The sequence below is a fragment of the Chlamydotis macqueenii genome, chromosome 2 (assembly GCF_036417535.1).
Source record: "Chlamydotis macqueenii isolate bChlMac1 chromosome 2, bChlMac1.mat, whole genome shotgun sequence".
In the NCBI taxonomy this organism is placed as follows: domain Eukaryota; kingdom Metazoa; phylum Chordata; class Aves; order Otidiformes; family Otididae; genus Chlamydotis; species Chlamydotis macqueenii.
In genome coordinates this window covers 144,211,906-144,236,502 of record NC_141557.1, presented here as the reverse complement: position 1 = coordinate 144,236,502, position 24,597 = coordinate 144,211,906, and the positions used below count along the sequence as shown (strand labels likewise).

Below are 24,597 nucleotides of genomic sequence, written 5' to 3'. Positions count from 1 at the left end.
CCTTCTATGCAGTGTATCGTCTGATTATCTATAAAAATATGGATCTTATAAATACAGGGGAAAATAACACGTAAGACAAAACAGTCAGGTACTTCTACTGTTGTGTATAGTAAAAAAGTGACACAGTCAGCATCTTCTATCGAAAGGTACCTCTGTGAGAAAAGATACAGAAATAATGTTCATAACTAAGATCAACTAAATTTAAGGAAAATGATAGTTCATGTTACACAGAAACACTGGCCTGATTTTGCCTTATTTGCTGTTTGAACCATTGTGATGTCACTGAAATAATATAATTCAGTCCATGTGACTCTGAAGAGGAGTAAATACTAATGAACTAATACTTCTCGGTCTTAAAACTGTTTGCATTATGCACAAACTTGCGACCTCTCTAAGGTCTATAATGTTTACTGGATTATACAGATCACTGTTTCTCTAAACCACTACTGTAGAAATAGCTATCCTGGTAAAAACGTGCTTCACGCAAAAAGCATGTTTCAGAGCAAGATGCCTGGGCAAGTAATCTGTGTATGAAAGAGAAATGGGTTTCTTCCCCCCATAACACTATTTCAAACTAAAAGAGAAAATATCTTCTTACAGAAGAAAAGGTGTATGAACATCTTGTCTCTGTGATAAAACAGGATTGCTAACTTATTGTGAGAGTACAGGTACTCCAGTTTGAAGCCCCAGTGAACGCATAAATCAAATATTTTATAAGTCAGTGATACAAGAACTGATTACTATGGCTATTGTCTACGTAAATAATTAATATCTTGGGTACAGGTGCACATTGTGAATCTAAGAAAGAAAATTATTTATAAGATGGATTCAGTGGAACTTATTTAATGTTTACTCGAGATCTCTTAGACTACTCAAGTTGACCTGCAGAACTGACCTCTAAGTGTAATACTTACATGGCAGAACATTTACCTGCATATTCTTACCTTAGTCTTTATGTTTTTATACAGTGACCTTTACAGCTGTCTAAATTGTCTTGAGGAAACTTGGCAAAGGAATACATGAATGATAAATAAAACCCTTAATTGATTGTTTCTTGGGTTATTCCTCCCACACACTAGAGAAGAAATATGTGTGCATATTCTGTGAAGTAAAACATCAATAATTTGTTTCAAAATAGAAGTACGTTCTCCTGTGCACAGGCAGTTAAAATATTTTCCTGTGAAGATTTCCCTGTTCAAACCACATGAATAAGATTTCAGAGTACATGGAAATTAAACAGTACTTTTACATAGGATCTGTATGAAGAATACATACTGAAGGCACGTGTCAAGTGAGTTATATATTTCTGCTCACAAAAACTCTCATCCTACCACAGGACAACACAGCAAAGATACAGTTCACCATAATTTTTTTTTTTTTCTAGTGTTACTACATTCATGTGTGACTTAAAGGCCAGGAGCACCTCATCATTGCAGAGGAATCTCATACATCTGTTTTCATTCAGTGACCTGAGACAGTAGGAGTGACACATTTTTGTACTGAGACACTCCAATGCAGCATACCTCTAAGAGGTGCAGTTCAGTATCATGCATGCTTACGGCATGTAATAAGAGTTGTGCGTCTACGTCATCTACTACTTCACCTTCAGGAAAACATCTGGAATACAATTAGGCATGTACTGCTGAAAAAGAAATCAAAAAAAACCTTATTGGCTTAGGTCTTGAGACAACAAATCACCCTGTAGAAACTGCAGAGTAAATTAAATTTTCCCACTTCATCCTACCTGTTTGACAGGAACATGGAAGTTGGCGTGCCTCTTCTGCACGCCGAGCACTGCTTCTAATTGGCAGAATTGTTGCCAACACTTTTCGTTCACACAAGAGCCATCTGTACCCTGTTGCATGCCTACCGACAAGAAAAGCAGGGCTGACTGGATCACAAGCAAATTTAACTCTGGCCTTTTACTGCTTTTGTCTCATAGGATGCAGGGAGGCAGACACCTGACGTGGACTGAATACCACTGGCATCCTCAAATGTAGCCATCTTCTGCCAGGTTCATTAAAGCAACTTAAGCATTTACTTTGGAGGCGACAACTGCTCCTGACTCAGTCTTCATGTCTGAAATTTAGGCACATCTGCACCTAAGTTTATGCCGAGACTCAAGAGTTTCATCCACTTAAACTTTTGCAAACAACAGATTACTGATGTTTGACTTTTCTGCAGGCTCCTGTACACCCTCCAGAAGTCACTGTGGAGAAGACTACAGCTTCATGTAACGTGTGTACTAATTCTGGGGACAAGAGAGCCAAGGACAGACTAAGTTGAAGAGCAAACTTCTCAGCTGAACTGTACTTCAGTGACAGCGGAGATGGAGAACCTTCCCATTTTCTCCTTTATGGGACGTAGCACAGAGAACTGAACGTTGGTAACTGTTATTCAAACACATTCAGCAACAGAACAGACAAGTGGCATTCTACTTCTTGAACCTCAACATTTCACTTAGCTGATGTCTTCTTACATATTGGAACACCCATATACGTGCATTTATACTTACCACATAGGGTAAAAACAAGATTATAGGTTTAGAGAAAGGTAACATTAGATCAATTGCCATTTGGGGGGGGGGGGGCGGGAAGATTAGTCTTCAAGCTCACAAGCCCTCTTCAAATCTCTAAATCTCTCCTTGCCTTTAGAGTTCCTTAGATCAGCTGTGGAACAATGTAATCACTACATCATAAATCTGTAACTCACTGCAGATAACTTCTTAAGCCTCCCATTCATAATCATCCCAATGCAATGTTAAAAACTTTATGTAACAACAAAATTTTTCCATTTTTCCACTCAGAATATTTTATTCCCAATTGGATAAGAAAACCACACGATATGACCAATGATTTGTCTCATGCTGTCATCCATCATTTACTTTTAGTAGGTAGTACCATGCAAAGCCGCCTAAACTGTGAAAAGTATTTACAGTTTTTGTGTAAGAGAAATATTAAATACTGATATAACTTACAATGTATGGAAATGTTTCATGTAGGTTAAATGTTTTATAACATTTTTCACATAAAGTTTATCCATGCAAAGTAGGTGAAGAAAATAAACCTGAATTCATTAAAAATCAACTGAAGTCCTCTGTAAATTATCCAGTCTGACTCTCCTACTATGTTGTAACTGTTACATTCCTGTGAAAATAGTGTGACCCCTGCAGAATTTAAGTAGAATATTTAAATTTGAAGTAATAAGACTATAAAGGTCAGAAACTGCTTGATTAAAGTAGTCTTCGTAGATTTTATTTAAGATTTGCTTTCCTATTTCTGACTTGCTTAAAGAAAAAAAAAAAAAATCACAGCAAACTTTTCAGTAACTCTTAAGTTACTCTCATGGTAGCTTACAGTTGCACATTATTTTTTTAAATACTGTATTTACCCTCAAAATATTTTATTTGAGACAGTTTTCCTTCTGATAATGAATATTTCCCTGATTTTCCTGTTTTGCTGTTGCAGGAGTTGTGAAGTTTCTAGGAAAGCAAAGTTCCTTCCTCGATATTGAAAAACTCATCTCTTCTTCTGTAGGAATTATGAGGTACATTTTACATATTCTAAAAGTACCCTTCATGCTTAAGTGACAGCATGGAATTTGTATCAGAAGAAATAAATTTGACTTTCACACTTTTATTTTTCAAGTCTCACAGCAGTTGCTGCAGCAGCTTGAAGTGAGTGGATGGTTCACTGGTGTGCATCTCACCCACTGGAAATCAGCTCTGTCCTCCATGGTAGCAATTCCTTCTTTAAAATGTTTCTGTACACCCAGGGTTCAGTATTACAGCTCATTTTTAAAACAAGGGAAGGCTACTGAAACAAAGTGTAACATTTGTGGCGTGATGTTCGATCGTCATTGATCATAGAACAAATACTGGCAAGTCCTGCTGCCACAGCTATGTCAGCTGCTACGCTTACGCTGCACGACACCAGCATCTCATCTAAAGTCACTCCTGCCACAGGGCACACTGCAAGCGGTGTAGTGTTCAACAGTACGTGGACTTCTAGCAGCGTGACTACTACAACAGAAAGGCAACAAGGATTACAAAGCTTGGCAGACAAGCAGGAAGCAGAAAGCAGAGCTGACACAGACCTGAGGCTGGTGATACTGCAGCGGTACAGCCAGCAAGACCACATTGGTCTGTACACGCTACAGCAAGAGTAAGTCTGCTCTGTTCCCTCAGCTGGACTCTGCTCCAGTACCACACTGTAGCTCTATTTCACACTGCAGTAGCAATATGTGCTCTTAAGGGGAGAAAGTAGAGGTTTGTTCCCTTATTGCTGTGACACAAGTAAAACACCCTGATTACACGTTCATTTACAAAAGAACGTAAAAGTGAGATTTAAGATTCAAGTCCTGAATGAGGAATACTGTGGAGTATCGAAGTAAAGATTATTAATTTTTTAAATTTGAAATTGAGTGAATAGTAAATGTTTTTACTCTACTGCAAAGATTGGATTTTATGCAGACATGCTAACTCCTGTACAAAAATAAATAAACCTAATACAGGTGAGCAGGAGGATGCAAGCACAAGCCATATGTAAGAAATTATGTCCTTTTCGAGATTATACAAAAGCAGTAATTAATATAAAGAGAATTTAGACCTGAAAGATGTAAGAATCACAGGTATCTAACCAAAACATCAAGTTAGTCAATAAATATATCCGAGTACAATATGCTGATATACAGTCTTCCAGCACCAAGCTCTTTCAAAATGTAGCTCATAAAACCCTCAGCATATGTCAAACTTCAGCTCTTTACAGTCACAGAAGCAAACCTTGCCAGGAAAGATGGAAATGACTTACACTGCAGAAAACCCATACCGAAGGCAGGAGGTAGATCAAGACAGTGCCTCTGATCTCATCTACACAATCTTGTGTCTGTGTCATACAGAAGTTAACTATATCTTTGGGTCTTTCTTACACTCTGTGTAGATCCTTCACACAGCTAGTTACATCACTAAGTGTTACCACAGTCATTTAGACTTTAACTCAAACCTCCTTCTGTTCCTTAACTAATACAGTATGTACACAAGTGTGGTTGCTATTGTACTGCTTACTACACTGTTCTTGATTGCCACATCTTTCCCCCCCATGTGCCTTTCCAAGACTAGTCCAAGACTCTGAAACATTCAGCTACTACAGATTTCCTGTGCTTTTACAGAACTCTTCAATGTACAATTCTTTATAAAATTATACAAAATTATTTATAAAATGCTTCACAGCAGATTTAAAATCTAAAATAGGCTTTATTTGCAATATGAGCTTAGGATAGAGACTAAAACACTGAATTAATGGGTTTCGTCAGCAAGAATAATCAGAGACTTTTTTTTTCTGCTCAAAAAAATGGCTGAAGACAGCGTATTTCACTCTCACCACTTCCCACCAGGCTTTCAAAAACAAAAAAAATCCCCCAAAGTATGAGCAAATACATTCTATATATTCAGTACAGTTATTAAATGAACAGCAATAACCTGCATTTGTGCTTCCAAGAAAACTCCAACTTCTAAATAAACTCCAAGTCAAGTTTATTTTTACATATATTTAGATTTATTTGCTATACATCACTGTGACCTTATAGTACTTAAAATCCATTACAGGATTTTTTTGTTGTAATAAGTCTTAACTCCACAAAGACGATAATACTGCTGTGGAAGACCAAAGGGGAGAAAAGCCATTTCAATTTATTTACAGTTCCTTATTTTGTAAACATTTAGTCTACACATTGTACTAAGTTCTAATAAGGATAAAGAGCTTATTAAAGACAGGAAACAAAGCCCTGTATTTCTATTCATATTAAGCATTAGCATATTATAGATGAAACATCTGCCCTTTCTCATTACCATAGCAGTAAGCTGTCTTCAAAATAAGTTTTTAAAACTTTCCAGAGATGTAAGTATTTTGAAATAATATACAACTACATCTACTTAAGCCAACCCATTTGGCTTTTATTCCATTTTTAGAATAATTTAAAGTGCTATAAGCAACCCGTCAATCAACACTTTTCTATAATAACAAAACTACTTTAAACATTAATTTACAAGATAATATACAGTGTTCATCTGAATTAGCTGAAATTTCAGCACAAAAGTCAGTCACTGTCACACTTAACAGCAATTTTTTTGTTGTTGTTTTGTTTTGCTTTTGCAGAACATAGAATAAAAGCTTTGAAACAAACAGTTTTGTTGAGCTGTTATTGCCACAACGGCTTATCAGTTTTCCTACAAAAGTGGACAAGAGCTACTGGAACTGTATTCTAGTCTGTCTTTTTTTTTTTTTTTTTGAGGTCACATGACAGTAAGTTTGCATATTCCACGAGTCTACTGAATTACAATATTGTCTACTTATAGTACATTATCTCATTTTAATCAGAGCTGGTGCTAACTGTAAATTTACAACATAGACCCACTCAAAAACATCACAACTATTTTTTTTCTTTGGACAGGAATAAGCTATATGCTTGGAGTCGATGTGCTACACGGCTACAACGGTATAACAGTATATATCTGACACTGTATGTTGAAGAAAGATGCATCTGTTTCTGTACTTTTAATGCCCTACTACAGCTACAAATTGTTCACTGAGTTTTGCTTGCTTTAGCCTTTTAGTTTTGTGGACTATCATATTCTTACATTCCCTTGCGATTTTATAAGTCCTTGCCACGTAGCTCAGTATTGTCAGTATTTGTCCCAAACCTGCAGATCACTAACAGCATGTGCAAAACACTCTTAAATACAACCAGCATGCAGCTAGAACACGTATTAGCTGACTTTTTTCTAAACATGAACAATAAACAAGACAAGTGGCACTGTTGATTTTGGAAATCTCTTAACTTCACCACATGTGTACTGGTATGTGTTAAGAAGGAATGCCAGGCTTCTCATCTACTTGTGGCACCGTACGGATTCACCCAGCATTGGTCCGGATCAGTCTCTGCAGCACTGCTGCCAGATACCCACACGCAGCTTTCTTCTTATATAGGTTCACAGAGGGCAACTTCATTCATAGAAACAATTTGAATACAAAAATAATAACCTATATTCAATGAAGCAGCCCCCTAGTAGGATTGCAGAAAGGTGTGTGTGGGAAACCTGGGAGGCAACTGTAAAAGACAAGAAGATTTTGTAGGCTGAAAGGCTCAAAGTAACTAATGTTAAATTTTAGTTCACATGGTCTATATCTTGTAAAAGTGTCTACAGCTTTGAAAAAGTAGGACAGTATATTACAGATGTGAGAGCATGTAAAAGAAAAAAAAAAAAGAAAAAGTCTGCTATTTGAAAATAACTAGATGGCCATGCTGAAAACTTACAAAAAAAATCAAAAAGCTAAAATGGTACATTATATTGCTCCTAGGGATTTTTGAGCTGCACTGATTTGTGTCAGGTTTGGGACAATACCCTGTAGAAATAGTTGAATACTCATTCAAAAGCCCAAATTTCTATGTCTTGAATAATGAAGTCTTCTCGCTTAGAAAGTGTATGATTCCCAAATGTTTTACATGAATGACTTCTTCCATGGTAGAGATCACCATCGAGCCAGAGAGCAAACTCCCCTCTGCAAGACAGACAATGTATTAAAGCAAAAGACTGAGGGACTAAACATCAAACTTATGAATGTATTTTCATTCAGAATTCAGCAATGAGGAGGAATTACAGAATTCTTTTTCAACACAAGTACCTCATAGCTCTGGATAAATTCAAAGCTGCAAAGATTTTTTTTAAACTATTTATTATTAATTTGGGAATATCCGCCTTTCAGATATTCTGAAATAAAAGCCTAACCAGAACTCCTCAGTTTTCAGCCCCTTCCATTTATATTAAGAAACAGGCATAACAGTATGCGAGGAGAATACTGATAACAAATAATGAAACATCCCAGATTCTTACACACTTGTGCGGGAGCAAAAAAAAGGGGTGAGACAACACACAATTTCTGAAGACACAGGCATGTCTTAAAATGGTAGTTTCAATTCAAGCCTCTTCTAGTTACACATAATATGATTCTGAAAGTATGTAAATGTTAAAACTATCTTGTGTCCATTCTGAATATACCAAGACACATATGCAAGTAGAGCATGCAAGGCATCATAACCTTGCACGGCTGAAACTTGATGCCACACTGAAGTTAAGTTTCCTGAACATCAGGAGCTAAACATCTGACATACTAAATCTTTCTTGGCTGGTAACTGTTGAGTCCACAGCAATCAAACTGCAGTTAATTCCAAATTTTCTTTTCCATGGTGTGTAGACACACACTTTTAACAGATTCTAATGACAAAAAGAAATTATAACTTACCCTCCTCCACCAAAAGCAAGGGAGTCCATGTCTCCTTTAATGAAGAACATGTTGTCTCCTGTCCATTTGAAAACCTAATTTAAAAATAAAATAAAAAATAAAAAATAAAACCCCAAACCCACACGAAAACCCAAAACACACACACAATCCAAAACAGATTAGCAAAATCAAATATCTGAACTTTTTGTTTAGGTGGAAGGGAAACCAAACATCAGTACAGAGAGACTATGCGTGGCTAGAGGCCAAGCTAGTGAAGTTACTAAGTTTACATAGAAAATTGAGGGAATAGACATATGCAGATAAAAATTCTCTTCTTATATTTTGTACTATTTAAAATAAGACCATTCAAAAATAAGTTGTCTTTGAGCACTGAAATTTCTACACAACAAAAAAAAAAAAAAAAATCAAGAAAATATGCTTAGGTTAGATGATATGCCCTTTAAAAGAATGTAATTTGTCAATTTTCAGACAGACATCTGGCAGAGTTTAAAACAGTAGAAAAATCTTCAGTACAATGAAAGAGTCAAGTTGAGTATGTTTTTCACTACCAATTTACTGTGCACTTACGGATTCTGTGGAAAAAATAGTGTAACGCCATTTTTTGGGCCAGCTCCAGTAAGTATCTTACATACAACACATATAGGACAAAAAAGTAAAAGCGTATAAACTTACTACTACTTACCTCAAAATCTGGAGAAAAAGTGAACATAAAGGTCTCCCCAGTGCCATAAAAGCCATCACTCACTTTAAATGGTTCAGATGCTAGTGCACCAAAAACCTGTAAGCAAAAATATGCAAGAGAACATACTTAAAAAAAACTACACTGCATCTAACAAACTCTAATGATAGGAACTGATAAACAGGTTGTAAACATTGCCAGATCTAGAATTCACCACAGGATAAGCCTTACATGCTATCATGGTTCCAAGTGCACTGATTGAGATAGAGTATCCAGCTTTGTGGTAAAACAGAAAGAAGGTAAGAGGATGCTTTCTCAATAAAAAGTGAATGTATTAAAAAATTAAAAAAAAAAATCAAAGGGATAAAATCTAAACTCAGGAAATTCTCAGAAACAATGTACATACTATAAAAATTTCAAATCAAAAGGTTCTGCTTCTTCATATGTACTTCCTCTTCCATGTCAGCTAGGCTATTATCTGCAAGTTCTCAGCTGTAACAGAGTTGTTATTTTTCATATAAGTTATTAATTCCAATCCAAGTAACAGGTAACTAGTTACCCTGTCTTACAACACAGACAGATTTTAACTAAGCCTTTGCTAGATAGTAAAAGTATAATATCCAGTAATAAGAACACTACAACAGCAGTTAAAAAGGTCTAAGGATTGATTATTGGATTTTTAGATCTGAATAAAGTATTTATTAGGAACCAGAATAACTAGGAAAAAAAGCGCTCCCTGCACAAATACGCAAAATCAACTATTCCCCATGAAGTACAACCCTCTCAAAATCAGTACTTCTGTTGCCAGTAGGAAGCTTGTTTCAACATCTTCAACAGCAGAGTACATGTAAGTACCAAAGCACTCCACTAGCACTCTCTCATTTGTCAGCATGAGAAAGAAAGAAAAAAAAAAAAAATTAAATGAAGTTTCTGTGGTTTTGTACACATTAAACAGTGAGTTTGAGAAGCATGGGACTGATGACAGCGAGATGTTAAAGCTGGTGTCCTAACTTGGATTATGCTCAGGATAAAGTAGAAACTATTTTCTTCTTCCCCTCTTAAGAAACTCCTTGGCCATAAGTAGGTTTCCAAGCATTCTTTTCCATATTGAGCTCTACAGTAGCTGTTAACAAACACAAAACTCGCTAAGCATGAACTTCAGATTGGGAGCTCAAGGTGTCCCTGCTCCTTGCAGAGGGGGGTTGGACTAGATGATCTTTGAAGGTTCCTTCCAACCCTAACCATTCTATTATTCTATACAGCTATCAAGCAGCTAATAAAGATTGTCTCACCTCAATTTTGAGTTACCAGCTCAGAACAACCACTGTTAGAAAATTCCTTATTTCTCAGGAATTTTATAGGGTCCAGAAAGTTTCTTGTTCAGAAACTTCTAATTGAAATAGAAGATAGCAAGACTAAGAGTCATGTAGAGAAAAGATGTGCTCATTACAAAACAAAACACCCTCCTGCCCTCAGTACACAATCCTCCACTGACTGGGTATGAGAAAAAAAATTGCTAGTCTTCTAAAGAATATCAGGGATCATTTTCTTCAAACACCCTGATAATGCACATCAGACTGTGTCTTACATCTAACAGATCAATTACGCCAATAACAGATCTTTTGAAATATTTTTGTTGAATTCAAGTACTAATCTCTTGTAATAAGCTTTTAATAATTTTGAAGAAGGTATGCACAATAGCAGACAATTAATTTGATGCAGGTAGTACTGCACATTTTAGAAGTTACTGTTCAGGCCTTGTTGTTACAGAGCGGAAGAGAGGCAGGACTTAAATACTGAGCTTCCTTTAAGTTATAACACCTACAGAATTTTCCTTATATTATTATTACTTTATTTATACAATGTATTTAAGAACAAAATATCACTGCACTGCCAAGATACTTTACTCATATGTAAAACACTGTCTTTGACTTAAGTGAAGAGAATTACCTTTGAGCACACGTGACCAATATTTGTACTCTAAAATCTTATTCTCTGGAGGAATTTTTAAATTTACTTGACAAGGTAATGAAACAAAATATCACGGTCAGCTGAAGATGCTCACTTTTCAAAAACCTGTATCAGTTTCTAACACATTGCTAAACAGCAAATTCAGTCTAAGAGGCTGAACTTCCATGAACTGAGGCACAAATTTCTGTACCTCCATTTTAATACAAGCTCAAAGGGAAAATTAGCACAGTCTGAACAACAAGAGCAGGCTTAAGAGAAAGAAACTACAATTTATGTTTTGCTTTCTAGGGAAATTAGACCAAAATGAAAGAATTCTTTAAAGAAGAAATGTTTATTTTCCTGTTACTTTCCAGAAGGCTTTTTTGTTGCGATTTCTTCCCCCACCAGATATGGTTTTTTTTTTGTTTGGGGTGGGTTTTTTGTTGGGGGTTTTTTAAGATAGGCTTGAAATGAGTCCCCAGTGTTAAGATCTACAGCTTTTTACATTTTTTTTTTTTTTTTTAAGCCCATTATGAGTTAGATGGCCTCGTGGGTCAAAGAAAGTTCAAGTGAGAGCTGACCATGCATAACATCCAACACAGGATTTGTAGTAAATCATGCACAGAACATTAAAAGATCATATAGTCAACTAGTAGCAACATTGGTTTAAAAAAAAAAAAAAAAAAAAAAAAAAAAAAAAGGAAAAAATATCAGAGAAGTCCATCTCAATTCTGGCACAATAGGTGAGAAAGTGCTTATTAGAACAATAATATAAGAGGAAAAAAAAAAAGAGGAAAATGAAATTAGGAATTAAGTAGATCTCAACACTGTTATTTCCACTTATATTTCCATTATTATGGAAAGAGCAGCTCTGGTAGCTATATTCTAATTATAGAATAACTTAGGTTATACAGAACCTCAGATGGTCTCTCATACAGATTTCTACTCAAAGGAGGACTAATTCTGAAGCTATATTGGGTTGACTCAGTCTTGTCCAGTTAAGCTTGGAGCACCTCCAGGAATGAAGATTCCACAGTCTCTTTATGTACATGTCCTACATGCTTCCATCAACAAAGCTGAGTCTTGAAAGACCACGTTGTTGCTACAAGCAACATTAAAAGAATCAGGGTTTACAGCAAAAGAGCACTTCGCTTCCCAACAGTTATTTTAGCCCTTTGAGAAGTTATATCTATAGGGTTTCTGCATGAGATTAGATTGTTGCGGCTAGTTGTTAGGGTGGATACCTAAAATTCCAGAGTTCTAGGCTCCACGTCTCACACTTTGGCAGCATAAATTATACAATCTGAAGAATAACTTATTATAAAACTAGACAGTCTTTGGGGTGGTTAACTGCATTAATTCTGCTCCTTGACCATCACTTGTTTAGAGACTCATGTTCAGGAATTAGGTGTTAATTTATTTTTAAGTGGCTGTCAGAGTAGACACCAGAGCTTGGTGTCCTCACTAATAGAAGCACACATCAGGAGACAGACAAACAGTCTGTAACAATTGTAATGTAGATATCTATAGATTTCTTGGGCACTTTTATTAGAGGATCTAATACAAAGTGCACTGAACAAGGAATACCAAAAAGGACTGAGGAGGTACGCTCAGAAAATGGCAATAAATTATCTGATCATAATTCTGTTATTTTTCAAAAAGGCTGAATTTCATTTGTGATCTTCTCTGGGCTAGATAGCTTAGGAAATAGGCAGTGAGCACAAAATATGAAAACACTTGGTCTCTCTAAAAAGACATTCTGTGCTAAGTATTTATCTTAGCATATTGCATGTGAACTATTTCTGGATACTCTCTCCTATAAAAAAAGTACCCAGATTCTTTTTCAGTCATGGAAAGCAGTTTTATAGGAAGCTACACAATATTAAAGATAAATTAATCTCTTTCAAAAAATCAATAGCTTCTTAAAAAAAAATAATTGATGACTGATTATTACCATCAGAGTGCATAGTAGACTACCATTGCCTTATTTTTCCATTACTGTAGATCCTTGAATCAAGAGAAGAAAGACTCTACACTGAATTTCCACAGGTTTTAAACGCAAAGATAGTGTAAAATTAATTTGAGAAACAGAACTAACGAAAACACCACTGTCACTACATTGGTGAAGGACCGAGCATGTAAAACTTGTCTGAACCTTTCCTTCTATAGCATACAGTACTCACTGAATACACAGGGATTTCACACACTCTTGTGTGGAATCTAGGTAAAATGCGGTGTACGCTGTGAATGCAAGTTCAGTGGCTACTTGACCCAAAAGTTCAAGGAACACTTTCATACATGTTCCTGGGCATCAGCCTGTAAGTTGAGATTTGTCATTGTTTGTTTCAGAAAAAGAAATTATGACACGTCTATGAATTCCGTCATGGTTGGGCAACCATGATGCTTTTCGAACATGCAAGTTGAGATACTCTTATATATGGAAGGTCATCTCAGTACTTTCAGCAATAGAACAATACTAAATGCTGGTGGCAAGACAGTCCTACCAGAAAAGGGACATTTTCTTTCTGGGCCAGATAATCAGGTACTAGGAAGTAGGTATCTTAAAAATCCATCTTGAGAAGCTAGTAAGGGAATCAGAGAAGGGAAGTTACCAAAGTAGATTTGAAGTTGCTGATGTGTCTGTTGAAACATCTCGAGTCTATTGAAGAGTTTTTACCTTCATGATTAAAAAGTAAATGAAGAAAAGTTCCTTTTTAAAGAACTTCTGGGAAAGAGTGCTCTAGAAGTAAAGGTTTAGAAGGGATTTTTCTTTTTAAGGGATCCCTGAGGAAGGAAACAGAAGGAAAAAGCAAGTTGTGATGTGAGTTAGAACGTACACCCTTCGTTTACAGTTTTCAGACCCCTTGAACGATATGAGGTGATATATGAGCCCATGCTTCCTGAAAATAAAAACAGTGGTTACCTAAGTGGGACAGATAAATGAAGTGAATACTACAGATTTTGCAGTGGTTTTGTCAGTTCTTCATGACAGCAGTAACCTGCTTCCGTGAAAGAGCACAGAAGTGTCAGAAAAAGAATCAAAGTCTCATGCTGCCTGTAACGTTCACTTGTTATTAGAATATTCAAGAGAGAATGTTTGCTATTCAAATGGTGAGATGCGATCCACTTTCTGGAATTAACACCCCAGTCAAAAGGAGAATAGAGCACAATTACAGAGAATCAAGAAACAAAAATGCATTATGCAGCAAAGATTCTGCAGCCTTGAATGGGCAAGACATATTGGCTGCAGCCACAGAATGTACCAAGAAGCACTGGCCACAGTTGGGAATGACATTCAGTAAGATCTTCCAGAATCAGACAGTTTTAGAGACTGTATTTCTCATGTTTTAAGTGCATTTAAAAAAAAACAAAAACTAAAAGTAAATTCAGTAATTTGGTATTATAAGACTCATGCATTGTGACAGTGAACTTGTATCATTAAACTATTTCCTAGAAACAGTATGTCAGAGAATTGTTTGACAGTGAAAGGTATTTTAAAAAGCTACTAACAGGAAAACCAGCTTGATACACACAATTTTATCTCCCATGACGGACTGAAGTGTCAGCTATTCTTTATATTCCTCAAACATTTTCCTTGATGCATTCCCTACCTGTCCATCACTGTCCTTGATAACCAACAGCACAGGTGTGTCTAATCCCAACATAGTTCGATACAAAGTCTTCAAGCTCATGCCATGCTTTGCAGTACTGTAGACAAGTGTCCATGGATATCCAATGGTCCGTGGTGGAAGAGACTTTGTAAGCTGTTAACAAGATAACAACCCTGTTATTAAATATACTCTTAAGAAATAGAGAAAAAAAAAGTATTACATATAAATGAAAGTTGATTTTGCTCTTCTGAACTATTACAAGTGGCCTTAAAAGCTAGTTTAAAACTTCTGACCAACCCTAAAGTTTCACATGTATATCTTCTATCCCTGGTCTCTCAAGCAGGTTTCTTTTCCTCGCTCTACCAGTGACCTGCAGAATGATTTACCAATTAAGAACATGTGTTGGTAAGATCTCTAAAAGGCTTATCTAAAAATAGTAAAACCATGTAGTTATTCTTGCATAACAATACTACATCTCAGTACTGGGGAACTAGATCACTCAAGTCAACACGTAACAAGCTGAAGGGTAAGAGATGCTTACTTTCCTGTTCCTGTGCATTTGAACACAATCAGCCTTGATCCAAACCTTCAATAAACGCATTTAATGAGGTGACTTTGGACTTCACAGCAAGAACTACAGTGAAAGCCAAGCTGTTTTCAAAGAAGAATGAAATAAGGACAAAGACAACTAGTGTTGTCATGGTGTATTGCAAGTTATGATAAGAATAAAAAGCAACGTTTTAGCTATGAATTGTGTTGTGCTTATGCATTTAACATCATACAAGGTCTTCCTACTGGTGTGTTTTACACTATGGTCATAGCATTTGTGATACATTAATGTACAATACTAAAATATGACACAAATAAACTAATACCTTTTCAATTTGTTCTGGCTGTAGTAATTCACTGGGATCGCTAAGATTTGGCCGGAATGCTTCAGGCTCCAGGTCTGGTTTGATACTTGTTGCTTGTTTTGAATTGCTATCTTCTCTTGTTGTTATCTACAAAAAGAGCAAGAAGAAAATGAGTATTCACAGTTCTATTAGTAGCGAAGATAAACTTTGCAGGTTTAAAATCATGCAGTTACTGATTTACAGTTACGCAATTCCTTCAAGAGTTAAGAAATCCATTCGATTTGAACTCACCAAGATTGCCACTGTTCCCAATGGCAAGCAGGTACTCCACTATGTACTAACAATAAATTACATAGACACTTACTCAGAAGAATGCTATAGTTTTATGCTAAAAAAAACAAGAGTCCTCACACACAGCTGAAGGACTTCAAATGCTTTTCAGAGGACAGCTTACACAGTACTTGCATTTTAATACTAACACAGTATTTACATTAAATGTAATTAGAAAAATCCAGACATAAAAGGAACTGAAACTTCAACATGGACATTTCTCAGTAGTTTCTGAATCAATACTCTTTTAGAGTACTTGTGAAAGCTGTCAAATATGCAGCAGACTTGTGAAAGAACTGCTGCTGTGTATTTCGAGTAAAGCATCTGAATGGATGCCCTAGGAATATTGTGGTTCCGTAAGTCGATCTGCTGGAATACTTATGGAAGCAAAGAAGAAAGAATTGAGAGGGAGGGGAGGCGAAAGCAGCAGTAATACTTACACTGCACAGTGAGCTTTGGGGCCTGCCAAAGATGCACTATGCATGAAAATTCTGTAGTAATTTTAAATAACTGCCCTATTGAGCTGATGTAGATCACCATTTAGTGGAGGCAGCAGAAGGGCACAGAACTCCTCATCATATATCATAGTTCATGACAGCATCTTACTCTAGTCCACATTCACTGGCACTTCCAAGCTGAAGGGCCACACGTTGAGAACTAAACTAGCTGAGATCCAAATAGGTTTTCTTCTATAAATCTTGCTGCAGGGGTAGTTAAAACTCACTCTGGGGATAGTGAAATCTGACCGAGGAGTAGGACAAAGCAAAGGAATAACTTAAGCCACTGCAGCAAGACTTATCAAAATGTTGATATTTGCCCAAGAAAGTAATCTTAACAAGAATGAGTGCATCGGAATAATTTATCAGCCTGAATCAAGTTTCACTGAAAGTCAAGCTATCCAAATTAAAGCCTGAATCCTGAGAATTTCAAGAAAATAACAACCAAAGATGCCTGCCAAATCCAGAATAACAACTAGTATTTGCCACATACTTCATACTCTAAACATACAGGACACAACCGTGGTATTTCACATACCACCACAATAAACTTTGCAAAGCTTTTATGAAGAGAACTTTCTTAGTTAACAAAAGAAAAGCCAAATCAAAGAAAACTCTGAAATACAGATAAGATTATGTAAGTAAAAATAGCCACCCGAGTCAAAAAAGAGGACATCCCTTTCCTCTTCCTCAAGAACTATGAAAAAAGGTACTATCACAAAATCCTGTTACTTAAAATCAGGCTTAAAAAGTCAAAGTATCAAAGCATACAGTAACTTAATTATAATAGTAATTCTTAACTCAAGAAAATGTGTGCTTAAAGAAAGAGTATCAAGCAAGCAAAAAGCTCAAGCCTTCCATTTTTCAATGGAAGGTAAAAGCATTTCCCATGTAAACTGTGCACTAATTTCCATATCACAACAAAAGAGTATATGCATTTATCCATACCACTTCATGCACAAAAAGATGGCCTACAGACTGCACTATAGAACGCTACCTATGAAACATGTTATTGGGTAATCCAACTCTTTTCCCCCTTAAATGCTTTTCATCCATCACATACTACTGCTTCAGCTCCATAAAAGTGCAGCATTGTTCAACTCTACAGCAGAAAGCTTATTGCTTTTACTATTCTTTAATTCGGATTAAAGTGCACCATGCTAAACAGGAATACTTTAGATTGAAGTGGTGTGGGGGAGGTTGGTTTTTTTTTTGTTTGTTTGTTGTTTTTGTTTGTTTGGGGTTTTTTTTGCCTTTTAAAAATTATTATTATTATTACAGCAAAGCAACATTCTTTTAGGAAGAACACTGCTTTGTAGAAGTGGAAAACAACATGTGCCTGTTCAAACATATCTGTTTGACAGAACAAGTTTCAAGACTTGCAGATTTATTTCCTACTAAATTTTGACAGAGCAGACTGACCTGTAGTCAGATTCCATGGGCTTCTGAGATTAGTAACTGCAGTAACTCAGTTACTAACTGAGGTTAGTAACTGTTTGTAACTGCAGTCTACACCACAAACACTCAAACGGCCTCAGAACAGGGAGTTTACAGACTCCAACCCATCACATCGGATTTTTCAAGTCAGCCTAAACCTTGAGTTTGGGCATTCCAGCTGAAAGGTATTTGGAAAGAGGTCTTGCACTTCCAGGATATTAATACAAGGATTCCCCATCACCATTTGCCAGTAACATAATTGTTTTGTTCTCAAGTGGGAATAATTTTTTTTTTTTTTGCAAAACTACTGATTTTCTGATAAAATTAGAACTACAGCTTTTGGGTTCAGGCTCATTATTGATTTATGCAACCATACTACTTACAAAACATTTTAAAACCAATTAATTACTGATTACTAAATAAACAGAAACAAAGGAGTTAAGAAAATGTTTTCTTACGTATAATTACACAATAGGTGAAAAAAAGTCAAGATCAAAGGAAAAAAATTGAAACTTTTTACAGTTTCAGCAGCCAATTACTACAGGAAAACAAAATACTCAATGCGTCTAAGGAGTTCTAAGCTATGCTTTCCACGAGTAAGTTATGTACGATGTATACACTTAAGAAACACCTAAAGAGAATGCAAATATCAGTTTAAGTCCATAACAGTAAACCTTCAAAAATCTGAACCAAAGTACTGTCTTCAAAGCACTGTTTTTGGAACAGTTCCATTACCAGCTCCATGTGTACAACCTTTGCTGTGTTAAACTGCCTCAGTTAGCTGCTTGTATAATGGGAAAAATACTTACCTATTCCACAGAAGTTGTGAAGCTTCATACTTGCCAAGTACTGTAAGATTCTTGATGAAAGATTCCTATATAAAATTAAACACCCATGCAGCAAAGTTTCGGATTCTTCACCTGATTTGCATTCTTTTTAGGAAAACTTCTATCTAACACAACACACCAGTCTAAAGTGGAAGTTAAAACACATCACTCCAAGTCAAGCACTACTGAGAAAAATTTTCAAATTCTGACAGAAAATTCCTGTTTGAAAAAGGTGGAAGTAATAATTCCATTATAAAATCACTGATTCCATCATAGCATTGGACAATTAAATACATCCAAAACAAAGGAATTTTCTGCTGGATCCTTGTAGTGCTGTAGACAAGGCAAACCCTTGTGCGGGACTTGCCCTGATCAAAGACACTACAAAGAAAGATGTTTTAGTATCTGGAGATGGGGTTTAAACTACTGAAGAGGGCACCTGGAGACGTCTGCAGAGTGTGCGCAGTTCTTCGCTATTTAGAGCATCGATCCTGCGGTGATACTCAGCCACTGACACTACCTGAATATGGAGACAGGAAGACAATAATTCCACTGACAGTTGAAGAAAAGTATAAAGGTAAGAAAGAAAAAAAGTGGAGGAGAGTAATGAAAGGAAAATGTGCAATGGTAAAAAACAAACAAGAAGTGCTAGAAGATGTTTGTTTCTGCAAGGACAATGCGCATGTAGGTGATGATTTTAGACGTATGAGTAGACACAGCAAAATTACAAATTAAACACTAACAGCGCTAGCAGTCAGATATCTCTCACTGCTCTGGGATGAACAGAGAATTGATATAGGAGTGCATGAAGTTACCAGTATCAGGATGCTAAATTAGAAGTCAATCTGAGTTGCATGCCTTACTCCCAACTCTTCAGCTCAAAGTCCTCTCAAACACTCTTTAAATCCAGATTAATGAATCCTGTGAACCTGGTTTGCTTTCCTGGATAAAGACTAGAAGCAAACCTCAGGCTTCTCAGCAGGTTCTGACTCTTCTATCTGGCAGTGAAGATACAGTTAAATACAAAGTAGCAGGACTAAAGTTTAATAATTCCCCAGTACCACCCCACAATATCTTTATCCTGGACTTTCAATCCCCTCCGAAGCTTCAGGAGCTGCTCATCAGTCAACACATTCACTCCAAATGGCACCTCCACTTTGGCAGGAGGTGTACAGCCAGTTAGTTAGAAAGCTCTAGAACATGCTGCTCTGGTGCAACAAGCTGGCTAAAGGACTACAACAGTCATTTTGATGTAACTACAGCAAATAATGTGATTTTGAGAACAACTCAAAATCATCATTTGTATGAAAGCATCTTAAAATAGCTGGTGGAGAGATTAAATGGATGTCCCGTGTAGTAAGAGCATATTAAAAACTTCTAGAGCCTACCACAATGGAAAGGAAGACAACCACAAGTCCAGCAGCTCCCCATCTACCTGCCCCTACTACAAGGAGTTTGGCCAGATACTCGCCACTGTCCTGAGTACAGAGCCCAGAGTCATGCATGACTGGCTCTTGAGCAGCGATGGTTCACTCTACCCCATGCAACTGCAAGGCAAGGAAAAAGGAACACTTGTGACATCCAGTTTTATTACTGAATAATCCGTAATTACTAGCACTCAATTTATTTCTACCATTTTCTACTGTTCTCTTAAAAATATCAAGAAAATTGTTGTAAGTTGTATTCTTTTGTGCATTCTCAGAGTCAAGTAGCTATCTGCAAAGCTTTAACAGTATTCCACTCAGGCATATAAGTGATAGCATAGTTTTATCCTTTTATTTCCTATGACAGTTCATTGCAAATTGCATTGTTCACTCCAGCACCTTGTGAATGTAATCCTGAGAAGCAATAACATGAGGACCCTATAAGCCTTCTTGCTTGTTTAGGCTCAGTCCCTATCATGTGAGAGGCAGCAGTTAACTTACAATGGGTCATAAATATGTGGTTACTTAAGGAAATTTTTGCCAAAAAAAAAAATCTCATCATCCCCAACTCCATTGCATAGTTGCTGTTTCACATACTGGAACGTAGACAGTTTTATAGGCAATGCCACTTGCCTTCAGACTTGGCAAATGTATACACTATTAACATCCTGCACCTGGGAACTGCTTGTTGACTCTTTTGCCCAGTGATCAAGACCTGACACACCTTTTCGTACGCCATGGGGGTGCTTGCATCCCTAGCACAGCGTGCACGAGGTATTCTGATAAATTCATTACCAGAGAGAAACATGAATACTTATCCAAGTACGTGTACAGTAATAGCTCCCTGGCATCCTGAACCTGTTGCAGACCATCACATTACACCTTTATATTTGTTTTACGAACAAAAGCCTGTATAGTGGCAGAGCACTGGTATGCAATGACAAATGTCAAAGAGCACGTCATAGAATGTCAAACTATCAAAAGGAAAATTAAGGGCAAGAAATCCACTCTCTCAGGTCCAGTGCTTATTTTAAGTATACAGTCCATACTAAATTCTCTGAGAAAACCACAAGCCAAACTGTCTCAAGGTTATCCACTCATCACTGAACTAGGCTTAAAATGAGCACATTAAGATACCTCAACAGTTCAGCCTCAGTACCTGACCAATAAAACTCTTACAGTTTAGGTCAGCATGCTTTATTTTTGCTTTGCAGTGAACAAGATCATACACTTTATTATTAAATGAGCAACAGAATCTTGAAGTCACGCATGTCTAAGCCTACTGGCAACTACTTTCTACCGTTTCATTCAGGAATTGGTCCAGATGTATCCTGAAAATAGTTTTTTGTCCCTGCAAGGCTTGAGAGGGCTGTTTTGAAGTGTTAGTAGTATCATTACTTAGACATTTATTCTGTTTTATAACCTGGTTTAATTCATAGTCTGCTTATGCTGTTTCCTCTTCCATCAAGATTTCTTGATTTTTCTTCCTTGTAGCCATTTTATTTCACCAAGCTAAATAAATCAGTGATTTTCTTCCCTTCCCCCCAACCCTTATGTTACCTATGTGTTCTCCTGATCATTCCAGGAGCTACATTCTTCCTCATTCCAGTTTGAGCTTTCACTCTTAAAACAGAGCTTCATTAGTTTTTCACATAGTATTAGAAATACCTGGAAAGCAAAGTCTTAAATTTGCAAAAGACAAATCCAGTTTTGTACGCATCATACCGGACTGTGGTTTTTAGTACAGAACATTTCTTTGTAATAAAATTCTTTCATTTTGGGGCAGATAGAAGTGGATGCCATTTATTTGATTCTATCCTATAATAGGCTTGCAATCAAGCAAATGTGTGAAGAACAAGGCTGAAAAAACTGGTGAGACCACCAGGCTCAAAAGGTTGATGATATTGCAAGTTAAGGACTGGAACAGGCTTCCCAGGAAGGCTACAGAATCTCCATCCTTGGAGGCTTTCAAAGTTTGACTAAGCAAGGTCCTGAGCCAACGTGGACAAGTTCTCACATTTAAGTCCTTAAGGTATAGGACAAGGCTTTCTAAATTCCAATATAGGACATTTCCTTTCACAGAAATTGCAAAATTGCCCAAAACTGCAGTGATTTAAGCATACTGCCCAGGATTAAAGTGCAGGCCTACCTATGTGCCGAGTTTGCTATGTGCTTTATCTACTGCGCTGTCTTCACTATGCCATATCAGCTTCCAGTTTCCTTGATACCCAAAGCCACTTTTTGAGGATCAGAAGTGTTTCTGAAGGACTCTGTTCTCTCTCTAGTTATTTCCTGCTTCAGAAAGAATGCAGCAGGAGAGAAGAACAGCTAAATCTCTTATGGTTAACCTAGGTACTGGTTGGAACAGACCAAGACAAACAATGCGGATAGCCATATTAGTGTGTTTCAGGGCAAAAATTACTCTGCTTAAGGACTTGGAACAGTCTACGACAGCACAATTCCAAGGGCTAATCAAGATTTAATTGACATGGGATATATCCTTTGTGATCTAATACTACCTGCTCTATTCATAACAGCAACACTGATGAGAAAGCATGAGATAAGTCATATGACTCTCGCAGCGTGAATGCCTTTCAGCGTGACCCTCCACACCATGTATATCTGAGTTAACCACTTAGCACAACACACGACAGCTTAAATATTTAATGCAGTAAGTCAAATTGAGGGTTTGCATACTAACGATTCAACTAACCAAAAGGCTTAATATTCTCCTCCTTTTGGAGGAACTCATGTTTCTAAACCTTGTTTTTCTGAAAGTCTGTCAGAGTACCTAACTGCTGCGAGCTATGCTGGCACACACAGTGAGCAAAACAGAAATAGGGAACTTTTTTTTGTCCTTCAATACACATGAAAACACGGTTACAATTGTTTGCATGTCCATGAAGGACAGTTTGCCATGCAGACAGTGACATATCAGCCTTTTCAGGTCATATTGATCTGCTATACACAGCTGTAAACATGAAAGCTGCCTACACCAATGAGGCGTTCCTCTGCCAGTTTACCAAAGCCACAAACAACCACACACCCCCCCCCTAATGCATGTTTGCTAACAGGGTGGTGTAATTGCTGCCCTCAAACCAAGTACAGCTAAAACTTTGAGAGTCAACAAGTAGCTGAAACTGCCTCCTTCGAGAAAAGGAGGGTCTTCTCAGAGCAGAACAGTGCTTCTGAAAGATAAGAATGGAGAAAGTGCAACGGTATAGGCAATTCTCTTAAATGCAAGTTATCTATACCCTCATTATTAATGGCAAATATGAAATAAAAAATAAATATTAAGAAAGAGAATGAAAGCTGAACAATTCTACTTCGAATCTCAATACATTTGTGTAAAATCAGGTGAACTGCAAGCTTCATGAACACTACTCCTTCAGAGTCAAAAAAGTTTCAATTTTAAAGTTTCAGGATCATAGAATCATAGAACAGTTCGGGTTGGAAGGCACCTTTAAAGGTCATCTAGTCATCTAGGATATTTAATTGAAAAAAAAAAAAAAAGCCAACGTAACTTTACCAGGCCATTTACAAAGTTACTCCAAAATATCAGTTCATGTGCAATTCATCAGTGAACAGGGAGAGGGTGAAAGGATCAAACCCTTTCCAAAGCCTGTAAATATCTTCCAATGAAAACAAAAGGTGCATTTGTGAACTGAATGCTGTTACAAATACTTTAAGAGACAACACTAACTTAATTTTTCAGCCAAATTTAGTTTCCTCTCAAGATGTTAGACATTGCTTGAGAAAGCAATACTGAATGTGGGGGGTTGACCCTGGCTGGATGTCAGGTGCCCACCAAAATCGCTCTACCACTCCCCTCCTCAGCTGGAGAGCAGAGATAAAAAAATAACAAAAGGCTCGTGGGTCAAGATAAGGACATGGAGAGATCACTCACCGATTTCCAGCAAGGGCAAAACAGACTCAACTTGGGGAAAAAAATTAATTTAATTTATTACCAATCAAATCAGAGTAGGGCAATAAGAAATAAAAATTAAATCTTAAAAACACCTTACTGCTTACTGCCACCCCTCCCTCTTCCTGGGCCTGACTTCACTTCCGCTTTCTCTACCTCCACCCCTCCCAGCAGCACAGGGGCATGTGGAATGGCAGTTGTGGTCAGTTCATCACACGTTGTCTCTGCTGCTCCTTCTTCCTCAGGGGGGAACTCCTCACACTCTTCCCCTGCTCCAGCCTGGGATTCCTCCCATGGGAGACAGTCCTCCACTAACTGCTCCAGTGTGAGTCCTTCCCATCGGCTGCAGCTCTTCACAAACTGCTCCAGCATGGGTCCCTTCCATGAGCTGCAGTATTTCAGACTGCTTCAGTGTGGGTCCCCCACATGGTCACAAGTCCTGCCAGCAAACCTGCACCAGCATGGGCTCCTCTCTTCACAGGTTCACAGGTCCCACCAGGAGCCTGCTCCAGTGTGGGCTTCCCACAGGGTCAAGGCTTCCTTCAGGGGCACCCACCTGCTCTGGTGTGGGGTCCTCCACGGCCTGCAGGTGGATCTCTGCTCCACCATGGACCTCCATGGGCTGCAAGGTGACTGCCTCACCATACACCACAGGCTGCAGCGGAATCTCTGCTCTGGCATCTGGAGCATCTCCTTGCCCTTCTCCTTCACTGACCTTGGTCTGCATAGATGTTTCACATATTCTCACTCCTCTCAGGCTGCAGTT

At 37.4% G+C, this 24,597-nt stretch overlaps 1 protein-coding gene across 10 annotated transcripts in view; it reads right to left on the bottom strand.

The window, feature by feature from the left end:
- Window positions 1-5,231: 5,231 nt before the first annotated feature.
- Window positions 5,232-24,597, bottom strand: part of OXR1 (oxidation resistance 1) — a 282,379-nt gene continuing 263,013 nt past the window's right edge. For 7 of the 10 annotated variants that reach the window (XM_086741158.1, XM_086741159.1, XM_086741157.1 and 4 more), the window contains 6 exons: window positions 18,922-19,002; window positions 15,413-15,538; window positions 14,538-14,690; window positions 8,980-9,075; window positions 8,298-8,371; window positions 5,232-7,556 (listed from right to left, as the gene is read on the bottom strand). In XM_086741158.1, the coding sequence (XP_086597284.1) occupies window positions 7,421-7,556; window positions 8,298-8,371; window positions 8,980-9,075; window positions 14,538-14,690; window positions 15,413-15,538; window positions 18,922-19,002 (666 nt within the window). In that variant the 3' untranslated portion in view covers window positions 5,232-7,420. The remainder of the gene's footprint in view (window positions 7,557-8,297; window positions 8,372-8,979; window positions 9,076-14,537; window positions 14,691-15,412; window positions 15,539-18,921; window positions 19,003-24,597) is intronic. The other 3 variants (XM_086741160.1, XM_086741164.1, XM_010115240.2) reach the window with 1 other exon arrangement.